This window comes from Anser anser (genome assembly GCF_964211835.1).
Source record: "Anser anser genome assembly, chromosome: 18".
Lineage (NCBI taxonomy): Eukaryota > Metazoa > Chordata > Aves > Anseriformes > Anatidae > Anser > Anser anser.
Genome location: NC_139739.1, coordinates 10,747,535 through 10,769,352, shown reverse-complemented (window position 1 = coordinate 10,769,352; position 21,818 = coordinate 10,747,535). Strand labels below are relative to the sequence as shown.

The 21,818-nt window shown below is 43.2% G+C and overlaps 1 protein-coding gene across 2 annotated transcripts in view; it reads left to right on the top strand.

Moving 5' to 3' along the window:
• The window catches only part of BCR (BCR activator of RhoGEF and GTPase), a 98,285-nt gene that overhangs the window by 16,614 nt on the left and 59,853 nt on the right, over positions 1 to 21,818 (top strand). Inside the window, exon 1 of one of the 2 annotated variants that reach the window (XM_083803844.1) lies at positions 7,351 to 20,858. The exons of the other annotated variant lie outside the window; for it this stretch is intronic. Within the exon in view, the coding sequence (XP_083659970.1) occupies positions 20,819 to 20,858 (40 nt within the window). The 5' untranslated portion in view covers positions 7,351 to 20,818. Of the gene's footprint in view, positions 1 to 7,350; positions 20,859 to 21,818 lie in introns of those variants that run through there. 2 annotated transcript variants of the gene reach the window in all.

Genomic DNA, 21,818 nt, shown 5'->3' with positions numbered 1-21,818 from the left:
GCTTGCAGCTTGCTTTTTCTTCTCTCTTTCTGTTCCTGCTTGGCCCACAAATGTGGAAAAGAATGCCCCACCCTGCTGACTCACTGTGCCCAGAGCACTCCTTATATTCCTGAAATAGGATTAATATCTGAGCCAGTTTGAACAACTCAGCGTAGATGGATCTGATTCCCTTCTGCCAAACCCCTTTTCAAACAGCTGGTTTCTTCTCCTAGGCCCGTGAATCCTGTCTCTGTGCTCTATCAGGCCTCTGCCCCAAGGTGATTTCCTTATCTCATAATCATTTAAAGGGCTTTTGCAACAAATACAACTGTTGTAGAAATCAACTAGTATGTAGAATAATCCTTTTAACAGGTTTATTCAGATACTTCTGCTGGTATTTAAGTGGATTTAACTGCATAGTTTAGTATGTCCTTGAAGATGGTTCCAAATGAAACCTGCTGCTGTCAAATTCTGTCATATCTCTGTATGCATACCAAGTGTGCCTGGGAGATGTCAGGCAGTGCCGTAGGCAGAGTGGATGGCTTGCTATTTATAGGGGAATCCTAGGAGTAGCCAGCCACTTCTCCTGTTTACCATCGTGCTGTCTATAACTTGGTGTCTCAGATAATACTCAGAAAGTCTAGTTGCTCTGCAATGACTTGCAAGAAGTTATTTCCCTGTTCCAAGGGCAAACTCATGTTCTTTCTCTTCTCCACCTTACCAGTATGCAGTTGTCTTGTGGCTTACCCCAGGGGCAGATATGCTTCAGGATGTATCCCTTTACTTTGTTTTGCTTTTGGATCAAAGCATTGTGTGAAGGGAAATGTCAGTTACCAATTCTTGGTTTTACAAATACACAAAGTGACATGCTTTTTCCCTTAGACTGAAGTAAACAGGAGTCTACTTCTTCCCATCAGCATACTGTGCAGCCCTGTTTTAATGTCTCAGGTTTTCAATTCTTGCAAACAAGTGCATCCCGCAAAGTGCCGTATTTGGCAGTGAAATAGTCAGCGAAATGCCTGGAAAAGAACATTACAACCTTGAGCACAGCCCTTAGGAATGTAGCAGGTTCCTGATAAGGCAAAAATTGGGTGGGTGAACGTTTTTCAGAGAAGGAGGCCTGTAGAAATGAACACTGTTTAAGACATTAGAAGCCCCCCCCTTTTACTTTTTAATCTTTTGTTTCAAATATATTGAAATTAAGCTTTAATTATATTCAAGTCTGTATGAAACTTGTGATTAGGTTCATTTTTTTTTGCCCAGCTTTTGAAATAAATAACTTGTCATTCTAGCATTGCAAATTACTATTTTGGAGGCTGGCTTAAAAATGCATTTAAGCATCCAGTATCTGCCCAAAGAGTGAGAAGGAAAAAAAACTCGGTCTAAGATTATCTGTAACAAAGAAGAAGGATATGTGCTATTAAATTTGTATTTTAATTTCCAGATCTTTAATAGTGCTCTCATAATGATAGGAGCTCATCTGCTTGTTGGATCTGCAGGTGTTTCAGGAACATGGAGAAGTTAAATTGTTAATAGCCCCATTCAGCTAGGTAAACCTAGGCACTGATAGTTCCAATTAAAGTGTCCAAGATCATCTAAGGTGATAAGATGTGGACCCTGAGCTTTTGTTCTCAAATCTAGAACCTAATCTCTGAGTCTACACTTACATACATCTCATTTGTGAACTGAGGTGGCAACATGGATGCTAAATAAGCTTTATCCTGGCTCATCTCTGTCTGTGGTGGTTAGATAAGTATGGTTGAACCTTTGTAGTTTTCACCAGCCCTGCTAGAACACTGCAGTGGATAGGGCCTAAAGGGAAAAGCTAGTTGGATTTAACATAACCGTCTTGTCTTTCCATTATTGATGTGTTTTACTGGCTTGTTCCACAGTTGCTTAAATGATAAAGAACCATACTGATGACCACAGCTTCTTTTATGTAACCCAACAAACAGCTATTTTTTAATTACTAATGAATGTAAATGGACTGAAGCTATAAAGTAGTTTGTGTTTATTATTAGACTCCTTCCTCTGAAGCTCCTACCTGTTTGTCTTTCTCTCCAAACATTTCGATGACACCTAGTGCAGTAGAATCTAGGGTTTTGGCTTTTATTCACTTATTACAGTGCAAGCAACACTTTTTGCTTAAGTGAATGATACTTTGCAATACAGAAATTAAATTTGTGGCAAGAGAATATTTCAGGGAAGTATAGTTTATTCCCCCCCAACTTTGCGTAAGAAATCAACACAGCCTCTAGCGGGCAACAATGAAGGAGACAGGAATTAAACAAATTCTCATTTTCCTGTGGTACAGGATTGACTTCCAGACTAACCGGCTTTTCTTATTTACATTTGTCCAAAGGCAGATCTGCACGTTGGTATTTTTGGGGGTGTGTGTTTTTGTTGGTGGTGGGTTTTTTTTTTGCTTCTTGGAAAGGTGCATTTACAGCAAAGGTCATTTGTGTTTCAGATTGACTTACTAACTGGTAAGTTCCTGCCAGAACACTACTCCCCCTAAATTTTAAAGCCTTCCAGGTAGGTCTTAACATTCTCTTGTAAGATCAGTGGGAGAAGCTGGTGTACTTACTCAGCAAAGGAATGCAACTGCGTTCTGACTCTGATACACTAGTGAAGCCTAGATATTTTCAATATCTTCCTTGCAGCAGCTTTGCCTAGGTTTTCACTGTCTAGTGGTCTGTTTGTACTCCTTGTACATGTTTTTTCCCCAAAGCTGCTTTCTCAGGCCCTCTGCTTGTTCTGTCTCTTAAGGAAAACTTCGACATCCTAAGTTCCTAATGCTCTGAATTGCCAGCTCCCTAAGTCTTTCTTTGCAGTGAGTCTGTTTACAGTAGTGTCAAGAAATAAGGTGGTACTGTTCAAAGGGAAAAGAAATACCCAGGCTTCAGGGAATGTACCATCGGGGTGCAGCTCTTGCCTCTTCTCAGTTAACTTTGCAATGGCGAGCCCTCCTGCATGTGCACCACCCTTTACTCATCATAGTAAGGGGCAGCAGGGTGCTTTGACTTACAGGTGTGACAGTCTTCCAGAATGGTGCAGTTTGTTAGAGAGCACTCAGCACTTGTTTTGAGCTGGTGTTGGTAGGATTCTATGCCTTGCTAATGCAATGAGAGGGAAAACTTGATTTTTGCACTGGGAAATCGTTTTTATTTTCAGTGTTGTTATTCTTACCCAGATGTACAACCTGACCTGTCAGATACTGACTCTAATCCATCTCCTGATCTTCTGCTGTGTTTTCAGTAGCTTTTTCCTTGACTGCTGAATTGTTCATTTTTGCAAGCCCATAAGGTGAAGTTTACTTCTGCCCTGCAGTTGGAAACAGAAATGTATTTGCCTTAGAACTGGCTGCAGTCATCTCAGACTCCAATTTGCCTCTTTGAGAGTCGTTTGTGGTGTTTTTCTCCCTTCTCAGTACTCTCCCGTTCCAGTCTCTACTGGTGTCCTGTCTGTACATGCTACCTACATCCATGGGTCAGTTTCACATGTGATTAGTTTCCTCTTTGGTGATGACTCCTCTATCCTTAGCCTAATTAGATCCCCTAATTGCTAGCTGATGCGTGGGTAAGAATTCTTTCTGTATATGATTTGCTGCTACACATGCATACTCACTCGTTAGACTATCTCAGCCATATAATTGAGCTATACCCTCAGCTATTTTCAAAAACTAAGTGCACTTTATTTCTGACTCTCTCTATGTCCCTGTCTAAACGTTTTGCTTTTTGGTCTTTCCTTTCCATCCATCCCCTGGCCATCATCTGCTGCTGATGCAATGCATTATTACCTTTGGGGCAGCCCTGCAGTGCGGCTGAGAGGGAGGAGGGAGTAAGATTGCATCTGTAGCAGCAGCCTTGGGGAAGCTGTGCAGCATAGGAATAGAAGCAGTGAACTGGTGAAGGGAGCTAATGGACTTGGGGGGCTTGCTTCTAGCTCCACTTTTTGCTAAAATGATTACAGTTTGTCTTACACAGGTAGCAACCGAGTTTGAGAGTCTCAGGTGACTGACAGGAGTAGGGCTGTGGTAAAGAAGAATGTATGAAGAGAGAGTAAATAGCTGAAAAGGTGTTAAACAGTAAAAACAACCTTTATCTGCTCTAAGGCAGTTGTTCTGCTGCCCTTAACCTTTGGTGCCCCATGTGTTTATTGTCCCCAGGGATTACTTCTACAGCTGCAGAATTGCTGCAAGCGTACTGCGAAACAGTGGAGTTGCAGCAGCTACACCGCAGCTATATCGCTGAGTAAGAATTGCTTTCATCAAGACAGATGGTGAGAGTGCTAAGGAAGGTACAAGTCAAGACTGAAGGAAAGGGCAGAAGTTCTGTGGATTGTGTCCTTCTAAATTGTTACCAGCATTTTTCTTTATATTTTTTGATATTTTTCTTTTTATTTTTTTTTGGGGGGGGGGAAAAAAAAGAAGGGGTAGGGAGTGGGGAGGAAGGGGTGTCTTCAGCAGCATAACAAGAAAGGGTATCTAGGTTTATTGCTCTGCTTTCATCTCAGCAACTGCTGTGGTACCATTTCCAGCTAGAAGATACAGGCAGGGCCTTTCAGCAGCAATCTGTGCTTGATCCAAAATGGACTGGCCAGAAGGAGGGAAAATAACTGTCGCAGACTAGGATGAATAGGCTGCCTGTCTGATCCATCCTGAAAACTCTGACCTGCAAAAGCTGTTAGGATCTGGGTATGCTCTGGAGGATAAGACATATTCACATCACATCTTGGAGGGTGTGTGAGAGAGGGCGAGGTTGAGGGGGAGAAGGGGTGACATTTAATCCTGCTCGCTGAACCATAAAGGTTTGCTTTGTGTTGGTCTGCTCTCCTGCGCTTCCCTTCTACTTTAATGGCTGTGATGAATGACAAATGGAGGCAGAGCAGTGAAAACAGGAAATATAATCCCTCAAAAATAACTGGTGGGAAAGGGAGGGAAGAAACTGTAAATAAAGGAATCCCCACTTTCATGGGGCTGCCCCACGAAGAGCTAGTGGTTTGGCAAGGAGGAGGACCTGCTACTCTTTGAGCTTACCAAGGGGTTGTCGAGCTCCTGGTAGGGGGAGGAAAGCCTAGTGATTGGAGAACTGTGGTCTGAACAGTGTTTTTTTTAAACAAACAAACAACAAAACACTTGTCTACAGGTGTTAAGTTTTGGACCAGATGTCATTTATATTTGCTTATTGTTTCACTTATATTCACTTATTGTTTATAGGCTGTAGAGGCCCTAGTTTTCTCTGGCTGGGAGAACTGAGCATTGCTTCTGTGTTGTCTTTCAGTCATTTGAGAGCATGCCAGCGGAATTACTGTTTGCAGGGGAGGGGCAGCAAGTTATGATGGACACTGGAGTATTTCAGGAGGCATCACATTGCTGGTTGGCAACGGTAAAGGCTAAAAGGCACAAGAAAAGTGGATAATGGGTGCCAGGAAGGGAGAAACATCCTGCCAGTTCAGGTGGTTTATATTGTCATTCCTTTCATACCATAGTTTTCAGTGGATATTGGATGGAATGTCTGCAGTGGGAAATTCTTAAAGATAATGAAAATGAAGAGCCCAAAAGCAGCTGTGTAACATCTAATGGGGGAAAACAAGTTACAAGGATCAGTACTTTTGAGCCTTTTGTTCCAAACTGGAATCTGTAGTAATAGAAGTGGCCCACACCTGTGTGCGTTGACTACTGCACGAAGCCTGGTGATGGCAGGTGCATGGGATGTAGCGACAGGGCCTTGGAAGCTGGGGAGTCTGGGCTTGATAACAGGATACCAGAAGGGCATGTGAAGAACTGAATGACTTGCCTGCTTATTTCTTGTTTTCTTAAGGCTTAGGTTGGTAGAGTATGGTTATGTAGCAGTGTTTATTTAACTGTAATGAGGTCAGCGATGGAGAGATGTACCTGTGTATATTTTTAGGGAGTTTCTGCCAGTTTCAGCCACAGTCTGTAAGATTGGGTGGTTCTTGCACTCTGGCCTCTGTGCAGCTCTTCTTCCATTCTCGACTTTTCCAGAGTGCTGCTGCTTATGTATTTGTCCCGTTTAACCCCTGTTAATCCAAGAGTTTAGTGCCCAAACTTCTGCTGCCTGGCCTGACTCTTTAGCTTGCAAGGGTACATGCAGAAAACAGCTGGTAAACCAGCTGACAGCATTAAAAAACAGAAGGTGCTGTCAAAGCTGATCTGGTGTTAATTAACTGAGCTGTGCTATAGAGTATAACTCTGTACTTAGCTTGTAAATTGCAGGATGGGCCAGTGCCTGAGAGGAGTGCGGTATGTATACATTTGAGTTTCACCGGTTACTCTAAAGAGGGATAATGTTTGTTTAGCTAGAGGAACACAGAGAACTAGGGGAAGGTGCAGAAAAATTACAAAAGGGAGCACACTTCCTTTACAGAAATTGGTAAATGTTACGGAGCATGTTGTATTGATTCTTGTATTGCCCCTCCCATGGTTACCAGGCTAGTTTTGCTTGCTATTTCATTTTAAGGACTGAGCTTGGGAGACTTGGCTCTGGGAAAACTGTAGCTTTCCCTGCTGCATAGATGATTTGCGGCTGCCACTGCCCTGGACACTTGCTGAATTCTGTTCCAGTTCCAGTCAGCTGAGAGCTTTCACCTGCTCAGCTGCTGCTCCCTTTCTGTGGCTTTTTAACTTGCCACTTGTTCTGATCCACCTGTTGCCTGTGGTATGGGGGCCTGTTGCATGCCCCACCATGGTATCTGCTTGCTGGCTGCCCGGCTGTGGGGCAGGACCGAGATCCTGTGGCAACGTGCCAGCGCTTGCAGGACACGCCAGGGCTTCTTTGGCTTGTTCCAGTCACTCGTCACCTGCATCTTGCCAAAGGCTGGCTAGTGGACGCTGTGGGTTACCGTGGCTAAAATGCTTTCTCAAAGGGCTTTTCTCCTCTTTATCCCAGAAAGGCTGCAGACAGACAAGGCTGTATTGAGCTTCACTTTTTCTTTTGTAAACTCCCCAACCGTAGGTGAACTTAGAATTTCCCCAACATTTAAAAACAAAATAGCATCTGGAATAAGTAACTGCATCTGGAATAAGTAAATGGAAAGGAAGGAGAGCAGTCAGTACGTGGGCATAAGTGTGCTTCTTCTGTTGCCTGCCCTGATTTGAGTCCTTTTCTCCATGCTTGCTGATGCTCTCCCCTGGGTGTGTTGGGGAGAACACCCTCCTCCCTGCCCCCACACCTCTCCCCTGCAGCTGCCAGCTGAGAGATGCACAAAAGATGTCTGTCTGCTCGCTTCCTGGGCACAGCTGACAGCTCAGCCGGAGTGGAGAAACTTATACTGCTGCTACAGGTGCTGGGGAGGGGGGGGAATGCTCTGGTGCTGCTTTCTTGGGGGCTAGGTGGAGTTTCTGGATTTTTATCTGCTACAGAGGGGAGCAGCAGGAGGGGTTTCTTCCCCACCCCACATACACTACAATGCCTTTGGGTCCTCAGAGGTTTTCTGCCTAACATAGCAGGATGGGATTTCCTCTGCCAGCCTTGTCTGTAACAAGTGTTATTTATTTTTTAAGGGTAGGATTTGGGCGTCTGGTCAGCTTTTCAGAAGTACTCTGCATTGTCTCAGTGGTACTCTGTTGCTCGTAAGTTTTTGTCACTTTCGAAGGGATTAGAGTGAAGTTAATTCTGAGCATCTCATGAGAAACCTGCCCTCAAAATACATATCTTTCAAAGTTGCACATTCTGAAGAACAGCAACTCTGTGAATTGTTCCACACGAGGAAGTTGGTTTGCTCATAGACAGAAAATGCCTTGGAGGCTGCAAGTTCAGCTCTGTTTAACAGCCCCTTGGATCAGTTTAGAATCTTTAGAAGCTTTGTTCTTCCATATTTGCTTAGATAGGAAAGGCTGGGGAGAAGGAGTACAGAAGACAGAATAGTATTTTTGGTTACAATAAGGATGCAAAGGAGCTCTTTCTGCAAAGGCTCGTGTAAAAGAGCAATCATTTTGGAAAACAGAAAGACTTTCTGTCTACAGTTGTGTTTAGGCACTGCAGTGTGTGCTGTCTCAGGTTACAAAGGGGTGAGCTAAGGATAGTGTAAAACCTGCATATGTTTTAAGAAGAAAAATGTTACCTTATTACTTGAATATACTTTGGATTTATAAAGCTGGAGAAAATTACTGCTTGGACAGACTTTCAATGAAAGCTCTGAAGATGAAACAAAAATGAATTTTCTTTTACTGCATTTATGTTTTTGCTGAGAAGCTTCATGCGTGATCTGCCAAGAAATTACTAGTTAACAGGGACAGAATGATGGCTTATTTTCCTCTGGTGCACAATCGGTTCTATAAGTTTTGCACATCTGGAATCAGCGCCTCTTAGGATGACACTTAGTACCTTGTAGCTTATTTTACTACTTTGATTTTAGTTTTGTTTCCATCTCACTGGCAAAACAGATGGTGGTTCTTGCATTGGCTTGTTTCTTCCCTTCAGTCTGATGGTAGCCACACCCAGAATTCAAGCCCTAGCACACTTTACATTCCTAATTCTGTAACTGCTGAAATACAGGCCAGAGGGTGCCAATAAATTTGTTTTGGGGGGTATGGTTTTTCTGCATGACTTGAAGTGTCTGGAAGTGTACTTGAAAATCCAAATCTGTCACGTACACCTATGATTTAGAAAAGCCTTGGAGTATTAGCTCTGAAAAGCTGTTCATGTCTCACGTGTTGACTTGCACATGCGAACATAAGGCAAAAAGAAATAAGCTCCTTTTTGTTCAAAAGAAGTTGCTCTGCAGAGTACGACACGTTTGTTTGATTCCAGAGTGTTTTAAAGCTGAATTGTTGCAGCTGAATCAGGAAGTTCCTGAATGATGATGGTTGATTAGGGATACCCTTTTCAAGGGAGAGCGTGTCCTCTTTTAGCAGCAAAGCTGGGGAAAAAAAGGGAAGTTAATGGAATAGCTTGATGGAAACAGCACACAGTGATCTCTCCTGTCTCCTGGTGTTCAGTCTTCTCCCTGGGAACGTCGTTCTGCTCTGATCAGAACTAAGGCTGTAGAAATACCTACAGGATTTCCTAATTTAATTCCACGTGTTGGAGAAGCAGCATATAAAAGATGGAGTGTTACTCCTTCCTTTTCTGTTACGTGTAACCTGTAGATATGTAGGGAGCTATCATCAGGCAGGATTCCTCATTTGATCTGGCATCCATCCTTTTTCATCTGTGTTGCCTCTGGGGTCATTGTTTTCAGAACCACTCTGCGCCTCCCTCCCACTACATAAATGTCTACTCGAACAGCCTCGTGGCTTGGCCATTGTCCCTACAGCTCGATGCCCTTACTGTCACTGTAAGGAGATGCATAGGGAAAAAGGGTTTTATCGCTGCAGTAATCCTCAGGCAGCTGGTTCTTGTGGTGGTCAGAAACTATTTCATACTCTCCAGGAGGCGGATGTCTTCAGGAGTTGTTGAATAGCCTGTGTTGCTGCTGCCATAATAAGCTGTAGTTGCAGACAAACGTGTGTGCAAGTTGATGGCCCACACCATTTTTGTGCATGCACAATGTCCTTGTCTGTATTCTTTTGGGTAGTTCTTGCAGTCTGGTCTTACTTGCTCTGCTGTGGCAATGTTGAGAGGCTCATTCTCAAGGCTCATTCTCAAGGAAATCTGCTTTTATAGTGGTCTAAATGCAAGATAGACACGCTCCTTCACAGATGCTATCAAAGATGTAGTTCTGATGTTGCAGTTTGCCATGCACACATTATCACACAATGTAAGACATTTTAAATATTTGGTAACTTTTTTTTTTGTATATCACAATGTGGAAAATTTTCTTGTGGTTCAGCGGAAAGGCCTTTCCATCTCACTTTTATGCTGTGGCTGTAGTGTGGGTTCCTTCAAACCTCTTGTTTCAGGACAAGATGGACTACCTAATTATTGGCACGCTGATGTTCTGCTATCCAGTGTTGCCCCCATGCTTATAATGCAAATGGGATTGTCTAGTCTACGTAAGAGCTCTGATGCTGTAAGTCTTTGGGACCATGTAACTTTCTCTTACTTGCAGTGTGTGCAAGACATCAGTGGAATGGTTTGGCCACTTGGAGCATCACATCTTCCTCTGCCACTACTACCATGAAAACATTATCAGGAGCATGGAGGTTATCCTTACTCAGTGCACGGTCTATGTAAAGGCTAATGTGTACCTTCTCTTCCAGAGTCACAGTGTAAGGAGGCAAGGGCTCCTTCAGAGCTTCATGCAGGCCTTAATTTCACTAAATATTTAATTGCATGGTGTAGGCTATTCATTGATGTGTGTGCAGTGTGGTCTTCCTTATCTGTGTGTGCTGCACAGAGTGTGCTGCTTGTATAGCCCCTGAGCATACTGTGTAGCCTGTCAAATCTAAACCACTTTTCAATGACTTGCCCCAGGGTTACTCCTTTTTCTTACTGAAGGGTACTTCCCTGCTTATTTTAATTATGAGCATTTCCTCATTCTATTTTAAATAAAATAGTGTATCCTTTACTTTTATTTTTTCCTAAATTGACAGGTAGTCTTGTAGCACACTGTTGGGGGGTGCTGATTAAGCAAAATATTTGGATTTGCCTAAGTGCCTGATTTTATAGAAACATTATAAAGAACCAAATTAAGTCAAATGATCTGCAGATCCTAGCCGTGCCTGCTTGTACATACCGAGAGCATCTTGCTTTATGTTTGTTTATCTGGAAGAGTGGTTTTGTTGTGTTTTAAATTGGATTATTTTGCAAATTACTTTCTTGTCTTTTAAGGGGCACGTGCTCCAAAGTACCAGAGTAGTAGTCTTTCTGTGTTTCTTCTGTGTGTTCTGAAATATAGTCCCAGTGGCTTCACTGAAAAGAATTTTCTCAAATGAATTACAAGTATATATGTATTTTTAATAAGTCTCTATAGTATTTCTTTGTCCTGGCCCAAAAATATCATAAGCCTTTCATTAGGGGGGAAGGGAAATTCTAAGGGAGAGACCAGACCTGTAAATGCTTAAGCCCACAGTAAATGTTTTGATGTGTTATGCGTAGGGATAACCACGGGAGTTCAGATTAGAAACGTCTCTGAAGTACAGACTATCTACTAGATCAGTGCTGAAGAACATCCACACAGGATTTGATTTAGCAGGAGAAACCAGCTTGGAAGTGGCAGTGTAGAGGAATGCTCTATCCGCATAAAATATGAGGCAGCGTTTTGATGAACAGAGCACATTCTTCCAGTGTGGAAACATTGTCTCAGCTGTTTGACTAAGAATTTCCAAATGTTTGATAGTACTGGCTTGTTTTCTTGTATCTCGTTTTGAAGACTTTTTCATCTTAAGTCTAAAGAGGGATCTCCAGTTTTATAATGGCAATTGCCATGCTGATAGCTGTCTTTAGGAATGTGGCAATGAACTTAAAAGCGTTGTAGAATGCAATGCATGAACATAAGTGAAAGCACAGTTGCTGAAATGGGTTTAGGAATTCAGTTAATCTGCTTGTATATTTCTTACAGTGGTCTCTTCTTTTTTACCCCCAGGGGAAAAACTTTTCTCCGTCAGGATCTTCAGCATGACATGGGTACAAGTTATAAAACAAAAGCAAATCTAAAACCTGTCCATCTCAATGTAGTTAAGAGGTAATAAGGAATGAAGAGTTTATGCTGCCATGCTGTGTGGAGTGCAGTTTCTCTGCATGTGGGCAACAGCATACAGAGTTAAGGTACACCGAATAACTTTTTACACACCCTTCTTAAATCATGCCATTGTATTTTGGGACAAAACAGGAGGCAGGACTTGCAATTTCCTGGCATTTGTTGAAGCACTAGAACTACAGTATATTTTTTAAATCCTCCCCCTTCAGCCCCCCTTTTTCCCCTCCCCTCCTTGGCATTTGTAAGCATTGCTACCTGTGCCTCACTGCAAAGCATGAGACAGCAAAGCTTCATCATCTTTCTGACTGTAGTCTTCAAATTCTTATGTACTAAAGGGAATTTTAAAGGGAATTAGTGTCGCTAACGGCTGGCTTAAAAAGCTTCGCCAGTACTTGTTGCTCTCCGAAGAATGGTGATGCACGTCAGCTATTTGTCCTCAGTTTTGCTAGGGAGGAGAACTAATTTTCTTTCCTGTGGAATTAAAAGATTTGGTTACTTCCTGAGCCTAAAATAATGTGCCCTGTTGCTTAGACCTTGTTAGTGAGCCTGAGACTTGCTGAAGAAGCATTTGCTTCTTCCACTCCTCAACTGTCAAGTTTGCAGATTATCCTTGCTCGTGTTCTGCTGGTAGAGACCAGGTGGAAAATAATAAAGCCCCTGTGCTTATCTGTAGTCAGCACTGCCTGAAAGGGAGGGCTTATCTCTCCTCCCCATGTGTCCTAGAGGAAGCCAGGCTGAAGCAGTGAATCCCAGTTCTTAACAACAGGAAAACCCAGAATTTGACTTAAAGGGAATGATTGATTGGAGAAAACAAAAAAAGTCACCAAATAATTGGGATTGGTGTCAGGTGACTAAAGTTATGTTTATGGTCTGCTGCAGTATGGCAGCGACCCAACTGAAAATACAGGGCTCCTGGAGCAGAGGCACCCGCTCAGGCTGAGCGAGCGGTCTGGTTGTGTGTCCTGGAGGTCAGGGCATACAGATCCTACACATTTAATCATTTACTTATGCCTTTATGCTGCCTGTCTGTGTGAGTGGAGGGGTGGTGGTGGGATGCATACAGCTGGCTTTGCCTTTGTCAAGCTTCCTCCTGTGGCAGCACCCGTGACAGTGGATGTGATGTTCTATGACAGCATGATTTTAGGAGAAGAGGAGGATGTGTAAGAGAGGGGAATGCCTCATAGGGTGACCTTCATACCTGTAAGCTCACAAAATAATAATGTGTAAGTGTTCAAGAAGATGCCAAATCAATTACTGCATAAGCTCATCCCAAGAATGGCTGCTGGGACTGGCATCTGTGAAATCACAGCTTAAAGGAGTATGTGGGGGTAAAAACATAAACATTGTGAGTTGGTGACTGATGTAGGTTTTCCTATATGCCCTTGCAGACACTTTGATTTTATACACCATTTGATTTTTATATACTGAAGAGTGGTGTCCATAAGAGCTTGATTACAAACTAGTGCATTTTGGCTTGGTGATGATGAGGATGTGCGTAGATTTTGGGGGTCTTGGATGTAAGGAATTTTGAAATCCTGTTGTTGGGTATGGTTTTGCTTGTTCCTATGGTAACCGAAAGGTGTCTAATTTTCCTTGTCTCAAAAAAGCTGTTCCTGTCTGATGCTTTGGAATTTCAGCTCTTTGCAATTGGATAATTCACCCCTTAGCTGTGTAGCCTGTTCTGATCCACTTACCAAAGCCTGTCCTCTTTGGAAATGGATTTGTTGTGTGCATAATTCCTGGCAAGTGGCTAGCCTAAGTAATGAGTAGCTGGGTTAGTTACCTGTAATAATGGGCTTTTGCCCAAAGATCTCCAATTATTTTGTGATTTTTTTTTTATTTTTTTATTTTTGCTTTAAAGTTCTGCTTATACTCAGTTGTTATCTCAATTTTAAAGTGGAGAAAATCAAGACATTTCTGGATACTATTCTGCTTTTTCCTAGAGTCTGAACGATTCTCATGCTGAACTGAACAAAATACCCAAATTTTAGTGGTTGTCTTTATTGCATGACCTGATAGTAATGAATAAAATAATAAATCTAGCACATCTTTGCAAGTTAGAGAGGGTTCTTGGATGAACAGCAATATTTCTAAAATACTAGGGCTCATCTCTATTCCATGAAAGGTATTGTTATCCCAGATGGCTAAACACAAAGGGATTAGATATACAGCAGGATTTTGTGCCTTGTATTGTCTCAGTAACCATGGTGCCACATCGTGAAACCTTGCAAAAGAGAGTTTCCTAGAGACTTTTCCAGTGATTGCTGTGAATCACCGGCTGTTATGGTTTTTAGCCAGACATTGTGCGTATGCAAGATACGGAGAACTGTGAGTTTGTTGTGCTGCCCAAGTGATACTGTAAGGAGTGGTAAGTTTAGCCAGTTTCTAGAACACTCTGATTGCATTCAGATGGCTGTAATGTTATAAGCAATTGAGTTTAAGTTACTGGAATACTCCTAATTTTCAGCAGTCCTGGAGGTGTGGAAAGTGAAGTGCTTTCTGCCTTGGGTTTCCTGCGTGCCAGGACTTCCTTTCTCCAGCTGTCATTCTCAAAGAAGCTACCTTCTCTTTGCTGGCCTGTCTTTTTGGACTGAATTCTCTGTTTGTGACCGGCTCCTCTGCTCTTCTTTGAATTTTTGTCCCTACCCTTGCAGAGAGAAACTTACCTAAACTAAGTTTTAGTCCTCCTAATTTGCAGTTCTAGCTCTCTGTGCAAAGCTATTTCCATGTAAGTTAGTTTTATCCTTTGTGGTGGAATTTTGATATAATTCTTATGTTACCAGGATCATCCATTAACTACTGCCAGGAGAGGCATTAACTCACATGCATAATCTATTACACAGCTGACATTACGCATGTTCGCCATTTAAGCAGGAGAAAATTTTCGATTTTTCTAATGCAGTAAAAGTCTCTGTAACTATGAATTCCTGACCCTTTGAATGGAGTACTGAAGGAGCATTCAGAAATTATTGGGATTGTTTTGCTTCTGCAGAAAAAAAAATGTTTGATGGGTTTCCCTTTATAGCAACTGCTTGTTTATAACTGCAATTTCAAGCCTTCGATTTCTTCTTCCATTTCTTCTGGACACTACTACAGGATGTCTGTGCTCCAATTCTTGCAAGTAATGACATCCCAAGAAATGCCACTTCTTTTTCCATGTGTGAGCACTTCTCAACACCAACTGAGAGCTTTGTTCTGTAGGATTGCTTTCATGGGCTCTGCTATATAAAGAATGGAAGAGTTTTTGGCATCGGATGCCACTGCATATTACTGCCGTATTTCTCATATCCAGCATGAGATCAGGGGTAAGACTAGCACTGGCAACAGGGAGATAGCTTTGATCAGCCCAGTTATTGTGTTGTAATAATTAAATACGTAAAATAACTAGCCATGGTAGTGGATTATGCTAGTTTTCAGGTGCATGTGGTGAAACTAAATGGGAACCTCTTACCATTTAAAGAAACTAAGCAGGATGGGCATGTCCAAGGCGGTTCCCTTGTATTAAACTCAGTAACCATGGGCAGTGGGGAGGGAGAGATTTAAAATACACAACAACCAGATGGGGAGTAACTCCTGACATAAAGGTTTCTATTCATGCCCTTTTTTTTCCTCCCCCTTCTCTCCTCCCTTAAATACATACATTTTATGTGCAGCATTTGGGCCCATTAGTTGAGCTGTTTTTGGTAGGTTCAAAATGGTAATGCGGTGTTTTGAGGCTAGGCACTAAACCACAAAACTAGCTGAGTTGATTGCATGGTGCCTAAAGGTTCCTGGCACATGCGGCAGCCGCGGCCTCCCGTTGTCTGCAGGCCTCCAGATGTGGAGCGAGGGCCGTGTACATGACCCGTGCTGCTGCATTCTCAGGATCTCAGTAACGGATGGGCAGCATTCAGTAGGAACCGTGGGTTATGAACAGGATTTGGGGTAAAAATCTTTGCTGTTTCTTACCAAGCTGCATGGAGCAACTGGCTGTGTGGCATGCCAAGTATCCTGGCACTTGGACAGCTGTACACGGTAGCATTTGTCTTGTCTCGAGAAAATGCTGGGGACAGTGAAATACTCACATGCAAAAACTTTTTGAGGCTTGACATCTCAGCAGACTTTGTGGGCTAAGAAAGAAAAGTGTGAAAATCTTGGAGGATACCAGGCAAGAAGAATCTTTATGTTCTGGTCAGAGAGAAGCAAAGGGGAAAGGCAAGCCTGGCCTATCCAGAGGGCAGATTAGAGTGAAAATGCCTTTAATAGAAGAAAGGGACATTTAATTCTGGGCTGTTTGTACTCCTGAAAGGTGAGTATGGATTTGGATAAGAGATCGTATACCCAGAGGGAAGCTTAGTATTTTGTAGAATGATCATTCCAAGCTTTTGCTGAGCGGTGGGTTTTGAACACCTGTGTTTTGAATGCACAAACTTTCTTAATACCTGCTTGTGCCTGTCCCTGTGCTCCCCAGCATGAGACACAGCGTGATTGCCTGCACTCTCATGGGCCAGCAGTACCTGCTGGTCGTTTCTGTGCACCTGGTGAGACACACAGCATCCGTCAGTAATGCCCTTGTGAGACTAGTCCATAGGGGTGCCAAGACATGGCATGGTCTGCGGTCAGCACCGGTTCCACTTGTGCCATCTACCTGCCCTGGAGTGGAGGAGGAAGGCATAAGCTCCCTGTTTAAGGGATGCTCAAGTGTTAAGCAGCTTGGTGCCCTGCTAGTAGCTGTAGAGTTAATATTGTCATCTGGCAAGCCCCTTGCTCTGCTGCAGTAACTACTTTTCTCTGATCCTTGAAGGGGGTTGATATGCAGTGTGTGCGTGCTGGCTTGTTATGCCTCTGTTACCTAGTGTCTTTGTCATCCCGTGACACCTTTTCCTGGGAGAAGTGCCAGCCTCATCTGAAGAGCCCCCTCCGAGGCTGGCTGATAGCCAGTAATCCCTTTAGAAAAGTCTGTGTGCTGGGAGACTGCTGGGCTGCAGATCCTGCTGTTACTAAATTTTGTTTCACCTTGGCCTTTTGCCAGGTCCCATGGGGAACTTGGTTTCCAAGAAGCAGTCACAGAAAAGGAGTAGTGGCTCCTGTTCTCTAGGGACTTGTCAGCGCTCGTCCTTCCCAGTGGGAGCGAGGTGGCCATGGAAAGGAGGCTCGTGGTGGGCTCAAGTCCTTATAACCAAGGAACAACAACAGCAGCAGTACTTTGTGGTACAGTGTCCCTTACATGAGTGCTACAGGTCCTCAGATTCTCACCACCTTTGCTCCTGTGGCCCTTTCTGCTTCTTTGTGGCAGAACAGCGGGCGTGCATGACTTCAGACTTGGGAAGAGGGACCTGGCTGTTGTAAGGCCCTGTAGTGAGTTGTAGTGACTAAGGAACCAAGTCCTTTGGTTCACATCCACTTTATGTGATGTCTAGGCTATCATGCGGCTACCCTAGAATTATAGAATTGTCATACCCTATGACAATGGTCCACTGTATTTTTTTTTCTCTTTTTTATTCCCCTCCTATTTGCCAACGTCTGCTGCTAGTCATAGGCAGAGGAGAAAGTGTGCCTAATCTTGCAATAGAGTTGGGCACCGTATGGATCCTTACGCTCCTATTGAACAGGCGCATCCTAGTCAAACGCAAGAGACCAGATCTGCTTGACACAAAACTGAGGACTGAGTACTTGAATCTCTGAAAGGTAGATGGTGGGCACAAGGGAATGCTGGCTTCACCTAAGAAATTCTCATGTTGCTCCCTGAATTCTGCTTCCAGCTTCATGACAGCCTCCTATTAAGACCCATTAGTGCACATGGGTCATTGGTGCGGGTGTTTTTGAAGTCTTCGCAGGTTTTTTTTGGTGGTTGCATTCTGCACTAATACGTAAAGGGGATGAATTATGCTTTTGTTTCTTTTCTCCTCTCATCCCCATCTGTTGAAAACAAACCCATAAATAAAAATGTGGCTATTCCATCATTTTTCATCTCTAGCAGGCTGCTGCTAAAAGACAGCTTGCCCTTTATGAAATGATCAGTTGGTACTGAGCTCCAGCCCATTTTTATTTTAGGACAGAAGAGGCACGTTTCACTTCCTGTAGTTTCTTCTGTCTAGCCACTTGTGGTCCACAAGCCCTGCGTTGTTGATGTGAAACTAACAACTTAAACGGTTGTGATTATTAAGAGGAAGAAAGTACCCAAGGATATTTGTCGTCTGTTTTTTTGTGAACTGTTTCCTCCATTGCTACTTGCTGTCCTTTTCTGTAGTATCTTTAACACCTGCTGGTTTTATGACCTACGCTGCTTTGACTGAAAGCTTCTCGGCCAGGGATCTTGACTAAAATTTGCAGAAGTAGCTTGGGTCTAAATCTTTATTTTCCTGAATTACTTGGGTTTATGAGGCACCAGTGTGGTACCAAAAAATCAAGCCCACGTTCTATGCCAGTACTCCCCTTTTAGTTCGCTTTCCCAAGATACCTTCATTTTTTTTTCCTATTTTAAATGTGTTTGTTTGTTTGTTTTGGATCAGAAATTAGTATTTGAGACAGAATAGGAGACTGGAAGGTGGTGGTTGTTGTTTTGTGGTGGAGATGTTCTGAACAGGATTTCTGCTGCCACGTGAAGCTTTTGTAACCAAACCATATTGCCCATACTGCTGGGTGGGTGCGTTGTAGGAACTGTATTAAATCTGTACTGTGGTATGCACCGTTATGAGGAAGTAAAATAAATCTCATGTTAAACGTCTTGGTTTTTTTTGTTCACTAGTTTTGTTTTTGTTTTGTTTTCCATTTTGGGCAAACCCAACTCTGGAGGCAGGGATCAGCTTCCCACTTTATGCAAGCAGATCCCAAGTTTGGCACCTCAGTCCCACACAGAGACTCAAAAGTAGTATTTCTGTTTTTCTGCTGTAGTAATATTGACAGGAGTCTTGTCTTGTCCCATTAATTCTTGAGTTATCTCAAACCTATCAAAGTGCATTAGTCTGTCAGGCAGTGTAGCTGCTGTTTAAAAATGCTGCTGAAAATAAAACTGAAGAAATCCAGGGTACGTAGTTGTGTGCAGAAGCTGTGTAGAAAACAGTTACTGTGCTGTTGAACAGTGTCTGTTTTGTGCAGCTCGCAGTCTAAAACGTCAGAACTTCTATTTCAGGGCTGTGTGAAATTGCTTGAAGCTTTTTAAGGCTGGACCAAGCATCAACACAACATGTCTTCCAAGTTTCTGTAAAAGTCCTAGTAAAGCAATATCTAAATATAGTACTGATGTACAAGTGTTCCTTTATTTTCCCTGTTGTGTTTTACTTGCTTCTGGTTGTACATTTGCTCCATTTAAAGAGGGTTAGGTTTTGCTCTGATGTTTTCACTCAAAACGTTTGCCTACAAACATGATATGAAAGACAAGTGATTAAAATAAATAAACACATTTCCTTTTAAAAGGAGCGAAGATAGGAGGCAGCGAAGCTTCAGAGCAGCCAGGAGCCACAGCTGTGTTGCATGGAGGAGTGCAGCCATGCTTCTGGGTGTGTGCTCTGTTACTGGCACAAAGACTAGCTGTATGTACAACTTAGCTCCGAGTAAGTATCTGTGTCTGGCTAATCTTCTTCCATACCAAAATGGTTTGGTCGAGACAGAAACAGTGGCCTGGATCCTTTCCCTCTGATGGGGAGTGCATAACTGACAATTTCTTCTGTTTTCAAGTGAGGGATCGTTCTTGTAAGCAATTTATCCTAACATCTTTGTCTGAATACCTCTGGGCTATATGAGGAGTTTAGGGTGACACCATTGCTAAGTCAGTTGTTTGAAAGTAGGTGGGGTAAAACCATCTTCCAGTGCAACAGAAATTGAATTTATATTTTCCCACCTCTGTTAACTTCAGTAGACTGAGGCCAAAGAATCATTTAGGTTTCTATTATCTCAGCATCTAGACCACACACCAGAGAAATATGTGTGTTTTTGCAATGCAGTTACGCACAAAGTTCAGTTTGCTTGCATCATACAAAAGACTTCATGAACCCCTGTGTCGATGGCTTGAAAATTTTAGATTTTGCCTCATTTTGAAGTTTTTATCTTTGTAGCTATAGGTGGCCCTGTAGATGCTCAGTATTAAGTACATATACAGCTTTCAGTACTTAGAGGGGTCTTAAAAAAAAAAAAAAAAAGATGGAGAGTAACTTTTTACACTGAAAAGGCAGAATGGTTTTAAACTAAAAGAAGGCAGATTTAGACTAGATGTTAGAGGAAATCCTTCACTCAGAGGGTGGTGAAGCACTGAAACAGGCTGCCCAGGGAAGCTGTGGCTGCCCCATCCCTGGAGGTGTTCAGGGTGATCAGGTTGGACAAGGCCCTGGGCAACCTGACCTAGTGGGTGGCATCCCTGCCCATGGCAGGGGGGTTGGTCTTTGGGGTCCCTTCCAATCCAAGCCTTTCTGTGATTCTGTGACTGGCTACTCAGCTGCTCTCTTTACCAGTTTTATTAAGCAATGGCATTTGGAAATGAAAGTATTAACAGAAGCAAGCATTTCACTGGCTGTGTCTGCTCTGTATGTGAGCGTCCATGCTGCACTGGTTAACCTTTTAAACTACCCTGGTGCACAGACTGCTCAGCAGGAGTCTGGTGTGGATCCTTTGGGTTCAGCCTGTTTTAGGGCAGCCTAGATAGTTGGGACAACTCATCTCTCTTCTACTGTGGTGTATATGTATACACTTGATGTATGTATTTAGTGTTTTTTTGCGTTTTGTATCCAGTAAAAGTTTTCCTAACAAGCTTCCATCAGCACTAGGGAAAGAGAAGGCCTTGTGCAGGAAAGTGGGGATGGTGGGATACAACCTGAAACCCTGTTTCGTGTGTGACTTGTCCGGGAATGAGTCCTCACTGTTGACAGTTCTTAGGCACCTCATCTGCAGTGCAGCGTTGTGCAAAAGCTCTCTGCTGCAGGCTCCAGAGAAGCCGTTTTCACAGGCAAGTTCCTCTTCTGCTCTGCCCTCTTCTCCCTCACCAGCTGATGTGAATTACAGCTTGAGTGCCCTTGGAGAAGTGCCTGTGTGGCGGTTGCAGCTGTCTGCCCCAGCAGCTGGGCTCTGATCCTGCCCAGGTTTGCGTGCCTCTGCACCTCCAGCAGCTCTCCATGAAGTTAACAGGGAGTCACAAGAGCTCAGCACTTGGTGCAAAGTTACCTTGTGGAACAACTTTGTGACTTGCTGGGCGAGAGGGCCTCTGGTCATTTGCTTTGGGAGCTACTGTTCAAGCAGGAGCTCTGCTTTGCGGGTACCAGTCTGCATGCAGAAGAAAGCTGTTGGGGAGGCCGTCACCTGCAGAGGTTGGTGCACCTGAGTTGGGACCGGTGTGGTCCTGTTTCCCTGTGGGTCAAGTTCAGTAGTGTTCAGTGGCACTTCCCCTTGGCATGGCTTCACAATCGTGGTACTTGTCAGCTCGTTCATGCTGGGGAATGGTGGGACTCAATGAAATGGTGGTGTAACACATCTGTGTTACCAAAATAAGCTCCCTCTTATCCTGCCATATTCCAAATGTGAACAGCCATGAAGTCGGTGATGCTGAAGTGTAAAACAGCATTGTTGGTGTCTGATGGAGAACACTACAGGCTCAGACTGAGAGACCATTCCTCTCATCCACTCTTCAGAGAGCTTTGACTGGCACTGCTGTGCTGCTTGTGCTTGAATCATGTTTTTCTAGATTTTCTCATAATTAGAGGAGAATTTCCCCTCCAAAAGCAGATTCTGAAGAAAAATAAAGCAACAACAGGCAGTTAGGAGAAAAGATGGTATGGTATGTCAGGGGAGAACGTACTAGCCCAGAATGAACCTAGACGTGTGACCCCAACTACCTTCATCTTATCTGGTAGTTCAAAGGAAAAGAGGTGGGGAAAAGATGGTATTTATTAATGGTGGTGGGGAGCTGTGTTTCACCTTCAGCACCCTTTAAAAAACAAAAACAAAAAGTAACTATCTTGCTGTGGTTATAAACTACACCGAAACTGTTGTTTTCTCCAGCCAGATGACAGGAAGACACTGAGCTTGGGCAGCAGCTGTGTTCAGAAAAGGTTGTTAGTGGTGTAGGCAGAGCCATCTGCCTAGGAAGCTTGGGTTGCTTGTTCCAGGCCAAGATGGTAAATCAATCTCTCTCGATATATTTTACAGTGTAACAAGAAAGATGTCTGTAATTTACAGTGTAAACAGGAAAATAGCAGCCAGCTTTATTGGCTTCTTAGTGTCCATGCTGCACTAGTGAGAAAACAAAACAATATGAAAAAAAATGAAAG